General features: G+C 57.4%; 1 protein-coding gene across 2 annotated transcripts in view; it reads left to right on the plus strand.

Moving 5' to 3' along the window:
• C1QTNF1 (C1q and TNF related 1) overlaps positions 1-6,151 on the plus strand; it is a 22,743-nt gene extending 16,592 nt beyond the window's left edge. Inside the window, exons 2-4 of one of the 2 annotated variants that reach the window (XM_024760887.1) lie at positions 750-915; positions 3,225-3,364; positions 3,948-6,151. In XM_024760887.1, coding sequence (XP_024616655.1) covers positions 767-915; positions 3,225-3,364; positions 3,948-4,498 — 840 coding nt within the window. In that variant the 5' untranslated portion in view covers positions 750-766 and the 3' untranslated portion in view covers positions 4,499-6,151. The remainder of the gene's footprint in view (positions 1-749; positions 916-3,224; positions 3,365-3,947) is intronic. The other variant, XM_024760888.1, reaches the window with a different exon arrangement.
• Positions 6,152-6,796: the final 645 nt, after the last annotated feature.

A 6,796-nucleotide genomic window follows, 5' to 3' on the forward strand; every position in this document is an offset into this window, starting at 1 on the left:
CCCCGCGCCAGATGCTCGAGGACACGCTCTTGCGCCCCCTGGTGGCCAGAGAGCGACATGTCAGCGCCTGCCTGCCCACCGGGCCCCACAGTGCCGGCTGGGGCAAAGTCCCTGGACAGCGGACCCCCCAGATTCATTGGGGATTTTGCTCATTGTCCTAACAGGGCCGAGACACGACCATCTGCAGAGCTCAGGGTTGAGGGGTCTCCTTCCTGGGAGGCGTGGGGGGCCAGGCAGAGCCATGCTCAGCGGCAGCAGGTGCCCTGGTGCTCCAATGCCAGCCCGGCCCCAGGGCGTGTGCGTGAGGGTGTGCGAGTCTGTGCGTATAAGTCTGTGAGTGTGCTGAGAGTGTGAATGCCAGGTGTGGGCATGCATGTGTGCATGTGAGCGTACGTATATGCACGTGAGTGTGTTGGGTGTGCAAGTGTAAACACAAGAAGTGTGGGTCTGAGTGTGTGTAAGTGTATCGAGTGTGTACAGAGTGTGTTTGTGTATGAGTGTGTGTTGAGTGTGTGAGTATGTGCGTGTGTGAGGGCACGTGTATATGTGCATGAATATGCACCGGGGTTTGTGAGTATGTATGTTGAGCTTGTGTGACTGTGTGTGTGAGTGTGAGTGTGTGATCGCCGTCCCAGGAAGAGTGGCAGCTGAAGCACTTAGTGGGTCAGCTTGGTGGGTCGGGCAAGCACTGCAGGCTTGTTTCCCTGCAGGGCCCTTCCAACCCGTGTCCTCCCCGTGTGTCTCCCCAGCAGGGCTCAGCGGGAAGATGGGCCCCCGTGGGCTGGGACCCGCGCTGGCGTGCTGCCTGCTGCTGGCCTTTGCCTGTGGCCCGGTGCTGGGCCGCGTGCCCCATACGCAGCTCGAACAGCAGCAGCAGCAGGGGACCAGGGAGCCACCGCTGGACCACGCTGAGAGGTGAGGCTGTGCGGTGTGGATGCGGGAGCGCTGGCTCAGCAGCGGGGATGAGTCTGGGGGTCAGGTGCCCCAGGGGGCTCTTTGGCAGCTAGAGGGGAAGGAGCAGAGGCCAAGGCTGAGGAGCCGGTGCTGGGGGACAGAGGCGCCATTTCTCCTGTCAGTGACCCGGGCCTGTTATCTGAAACTGCGGACAGTAACCCAGCCTCATTCCAACCCCAGAGGAACGTGGGTCTGTGTGAGGTTCTGCAGCCACATCCTTAAAAGAAGAACACACCAAAACCCCAACCCCCAGCACTTGGTTTCTTTGCATCCTTGCCTGTCCTTTGAGAATATCTTCTAGGGTTCTAAGTACCACCTGGAAGTAGGAGGCAGGGACGATGCTGGGCTGAGAGCTGATCTCCACCACCCTGATGTCTGATCACATTGCAAGATGGGGGATGGTGGCTGAAGACTGGCACAAGAAGTGGTGGCTTTCCTTGAAAAGTTATGAATTTCTTCCAAATGGCACTGTCTTCATATATATGACCTGCGATGATATATAGACTCCAGGCTATCTGGGATATTTTGTAGGGATACATAAAATGCTTAGGATTACTCATGAAAATGTCATTCATCAAACGTGAGGTCCTAGACACCTGATGCCGACTTTGAGTTTCTTTATCACCTTGAGCTTCGGGCTGACGCGATACCTGAGGCTTCGGGCCGTCTTGGAGTACAATGGAATTGCATAGGATTTGGGGCAAAGTAACATTCTTCTTCTTCTTTGTCTTTTCTTCTCCTTCTCCTCTTCTTCCTCCTTCTTTTCATTCAACAAACATTGATTGAGGGCCGTTATTGGTCTGGCTATCCTCTAGGCACTGGGGACACACATGTGAATGACACAGTCACTGGCCTCCAGGAACTCCAAGGCTATGGGGCGACAGACACACACGATCCAGTTCAGTGTGTCCACGGTGTGGACGCACGGGCCGGGGGTGGGGGGTGGGGAAGGCTAGGAGGAGGAGTGACTGGGTCTTGAGGACACCTGAGGGGCATCCCAGGCACAGGAGGGGAAAGCTGCCTGGCAGCCAGGATGGCACATGAGAAGTGTGGCCATTCCAGTGTGTGGCAGTGTAAGGGCTGGTAGGTCGTTTGGGTAGGGTGGTTGGATGCCGGAGGGTGGAGGATGGGAGGGCAGATGAGCCTGGTGGGAAAGGGTCTCTTTGGAACTTCATCTATAGGGGAGTCATGGAGAGGTTTAAATTTCATGGTGCCCTAGAAAGAATGCTGGAGGGTGGCAGAACAGAGGATGAATTGGCAAGGTAGAGATGAATTCCAGGAGGGCATTCCGAATAGCAGTGGTCCCTAGAGGTGAGGAGAGCCGAGGGCCCAGCTCCTGGAGGTACTTTGATGGTGGGGTGGGCTGACTCCTCAGGACTCTGTGATCCTCAGAATGGATTGGTGAGGCCGGAGAAGCATCTGCAATGAGGCTGAGCGTTCCATTCCGGGCGACTGGCGACGCTGCTGCTGCTGTGAGCAGGGTTTGGAAAGAGAAGATTCTAGGGATGAGCGGCAGTGATGGGCCATCAGTTTGGGACACATCTCGTGTGTGGGGCTTGTTGAATCTCTAAATGGAGACTTCTGGTGAGAGGTGGGCGGGGGTCCATCTGGGAGTCTAGGGCTTGTAGGTGGCTGAGCTTAGGGTGTATAGATCCATTTCCTGGATTGTCTGTGGTCTGAATATGGGAGCAGAGTGAGACAAAGAGCTGACCCTTCAAGACGGACTGTGCCACCTCCAAGATGGCCGTGTCACAGCCAAAGAGCTGCAAGCAGATAGCACGGTGCGGTGCAGTGTGATGCCTCGAGGTAGCAGCATGGAGCTGTCGCTGCCGCTGCCCCCCGCCCCCCAGGAGCAGATCTGGTTGAGCCCTCTCATTTGCAAATGAGTCAGCTTAACATAGCATCTTCTAGAATCCTAGATACGTGAAGGGGATGTCCAGTCACTCCACTGGCATGTCACGTGCCAGATTTCTCCCATGTAGCCTCTATCTTGCCAAGCTCCTCAAATTATTGCCGTTTTTGTTATCTCGTTGTTTCCACGACTGTCATTGCTGTCAACAGAGGGCAGGGGGTCTTTCTGAACCTTCACTAAAAGCCTCAGAATTTGCCAAGAGCCAACGCAGTCTCTGTGGAGGGAAAATTAACACAGCCTCACACATCCAGGTGAGAGAAGGCGAGACAGGTACCCTAGGCCCTCTGGTGGCAGAAGAGAGAAGAGTTCCTGGCTCTGAGAGCTCTTGGCTTTCACGGTGATGTCTTTACTCCCTTAGGGATGAAGAAAAGCATGAAAAATACAGCTCCAGGCAGGAAGAGGAGCCCCCCGCATCCCGGTGCTTTCGCTGCTGTGACCCTGGTACTCCCATGTACCAGGCCATCCCGGTGCCACAGATCAACATCACCATCCTGAAAGGTCAGGCACAGAGACCAGCAGGGGGGACTGTCCCCTGGGGAGGGGGCACTGCTGTGTCCTGATTGGAGGGCAGGGCAGAAGATGGAGTTAGGGAGGAGTGGGCAGGAGAAGAATGGCTCCCTCAGGGCACCGAGCAGAGGCATGCTGTCATCTAGCGGGGAGAAGGAAATTCCGTTTCTGAGGCTCTGGCCCCTTTCCAAGAGGAGGGGTTGGGGAGGGATCCACAGGGCAAGGAGCCTCAGGGCAGCTTGGGATCTCACCCCACCTGCCTTTGCACCGCAAGCCTCAGCTTCACGGTCCTGTGAGCAGCAGATAACCTTGCACAGCCTGGGACGATTGAATCGGGAAGCCAAGCGGCCCGGGTCCCAGATTCTCAGGCCCAGCCCCTGCGTCTGTAGGTCATTTGTTCGGAGGGAGCCGTGGGCCCCGCTGCTGCTCCTGTTGCTTTTGGATAAACGCATACGTTCCCTTTTCTTCACCAGGACTTTCAAGAAGGAAAAAAAAAAAAAAGAGATTGCTTCCGGAGGAAAATAGAATAATCCTTGAGGTTGCTTGACGCCACGTGTTTTCCCGTCCCATTTAGGTGAGAAGGGCGACCGAGGAGATCGGGGCGTGCAAGGCAAATATGGCAAAACAGGTTCCGTGGGCGCCAGGGGCCACGCGGGACCCAAAGGGCAGAAAGGGTCCATGGGGGCCCCCGGGGACCGGTGCAAGAACCACTACGCTGCCTTTTCGGTGGGCCGGAAGAAGCCCCTGCACAGCAACGACTACTACCAGACGGTGATTTTCGACACGGAGTTCGTGAACCTCTATGGCCACTTCAACATGTTCACGGGAAAATTCTACTGCTATGTGCCCGGCATCTACTTCTTCAGCCTCAATGTGCACACCTGGAACCAGAAGGAGACATACCTGCACATCATGAAGAACGGGGAGGAGGTGGTGATCCTGTACGCCCAGGTGAGCGACCGCAGCATCATGCAGAGCCAGAGCCTGATGCTGGAGCTCCAGGACCAAGACGAGGTGTGGGTGCGCCTCTTCAAGGGCGAGCGCGAGAACGCCATCTTCAGCGATGAGTTTGACACCTACATCACCTTCAGTGGCTACCTGGTCAAGCCCGCCACCGAGCCCTAGCCGCCCGCTAGGGCTAACCTCCGTCGCCACAGGCTAACCTCCCGTTGTCCCCGTGCCCCGCCCTGCTCCGCCAGACCCCCTCCCCCACCCGGGTTTCCCCGGCCCACACGTCCCCAGCTTTGGCATTCGACATGACGCCCCTCGCGGGAGTGGGAAGCAACATCGGCTGTGTGGTCCCAGGCCCTGCCGTGTCCGCACGTGAAATCACCAGGCGGGTGCCCACGAGAGCTCCCCTCTGTGTGCACGTCCTTGAGTGACCCCTGCGCGCGTGCCACGACGCGCCAGGGTGTCCCCAGAGTAAGCCACCCTTGCTCCCATTGCTGGGAATAATTAAGCCAATTCTAAAGGTTGTGAAAGGAGCAAAGTAAACCATGGAAAAGAAAGGGAGGCATTATTATTTTTGCCTTTCTGCCAGCCTCGCTGGCTCCAGGCAGGAGGGCTGTCTCCCCTCGAGGCTGCCGGAGACTTCCTGTAAGAGAAGATCTAAAGTAGATGCCAAGGGTGACAGGGGAAGGGGGTGGGGGGCGTGGGGACCGGAAAACCATGTCTGGCTTAATATTTTAGGCCACGTAGGAACCTTCTTGGGGGACAGCTGGACTGACGTCCACATCCCGTGGACATTCCTGTGGCCTTGCCCGAGGGCTCAGCTGGTCTTTCTGAGCCACAACGGCGAGGGGGTTCGAACTGGGCAGCAAGGGTCAGCTCCTCAGAGGGACAGCCAAGCCCTCGGCCGTGGCCTCTGCGTTGGTGAGCAACCTGCCCGCCGGAACCCGCTGGCTCCTGGTGGTAGATGGCCCCTGGCAGCCAAGCTCAGTACAACCCAGCAGAGCCGTGCATCCTGGCATGGCTCTACCCACTCCCCCACCCCACCCTTGCGTCCTAGACGGGGCCCCCACGCCTGTCACAGTGGCATTGGCTTTCTGTCCCTCCTCTCCAACGGGTCAGCTGTGGAAGGAACTAGGGCCTTTGATTTTGCAGCAGCTGTCATGGTTACACAACTTCAATAGACCTTCCTCACCCACCGTCTCAGAGTCCTGTTTCCCAGAGAGTTCGCCATTCAGCGCCCCAGCACCCTCCCCTGGGGCCTCTTTGACCAGCAGCCTAAGAGCAATGCAGGAGGGGGATTTCCTGGGCCCCAGAGCAGGGGAGAGCTGGAAGGGACCGGAAAGCTCCCCCCTGCCTGTCTCAGGAGTTCCTGCATGGCTCAGCCTCTGAGGGGGGCAGAGAGGGCACGTCCCAACCACCGGGGTCAGAACCTCTGCTCTGAGGGGGTTGGGGGGATGCCTGGAGTGGGGCGCTGCCTGGATTGGTGCTGTGGCCCGTGGCTGACTTTGGCCCGGCAGCCCTTCCCCACTTCTCTGCATCAACGCCCGGGGCCAGGGTCACCCCGTCAGCTTGGGCCCTGAGCCCCTCCAGGAGCCTTCCTTCCCACTGCCTGCCTGCTAAGCCCTGATTGACCAATCCCTCTGCCCTCCCTGAGCCTGGCCATTGGGTCTGGGGTCTGCACATCCTTCCCTCTGAAGGACTTCTGCTGGTCAGACTTTAATAACTGTGTATACGTGTGGGAGGGCTGGGGAGCAGGGCGCCCGCCTCCTGCTTCGTGCTGCCCCAGTGCTCTTCCAGAAAACATTAAACCTGGAATTGTGTGTTTCAGCATCATGGCCTCCTCAGTTTGGGTGTTGAACCAAGTCCTCCTCCGTTCTATCCACCCCACCCCACCGCCGGAACCCCACCTACTGCCTGTTGGAGGCCTGGGGGCCCTCAGCTTGATACCTGGGGACATTGGTACCCAGCAGGCACAGGCTGGACCTTGAACTGCCTCATTTGTCACCGGAATGCATTTCACAGTTGGCCCCTTTGGACGCCCTGTAGGGGAGGAGCCTTCCTTGCTTCTTCCGGATGGCCCCAGGTGTTCCATGGCTTGTGTCTGCATTACTCTAACCCCTGCCTGTCTCTGTCTTCATGTGGCCTTCTTTCCTAGATCTCTTAAATCTCCCCCTCCCTTCTTTCCCAGTTGTTGGAATTAGGGCCCACCCTAAATCCAGGATGATCCCCTCTCAGGATCCTTGACTCTATTACATCTGCAAAGACCCTATTTCCAAGTAAGGTTACATTCACAGTTAGCAGGGCTCAGGACCTGGACCAATCTTTTGGCCCATGGATGGACACAAGTCAACCCACTACAGCAACTCGCAGGCTTGAATACACCCACCAACAGCCCCCTTTGTGACCAAGTGGTGAAGAGCAGATGTTTCTTCTTCTCTCCATCGTTTGCCAGCTGGGTTAGTGGCCAGGGCC

This window comes from Neophocaena asiaeorientalis, unplaced genomic scaffold, assembly GCF_003031525.2.
Source record: "Neophocaena asiaeorientalis asiaeorientalis breed wild unplaced genomic scaffold, Neophocaena_asiaeorientalis_V1.1 scaffold30, whole genome shotgun sequence".
Taxonomy (NCBI): domain Eukaryota; kingdom Metazoa; phylum Chordata; class Mammalia; order Artiodactyla; family Phocoenidae; genus Neophocaena; species Neophocaena asiaeorientalis.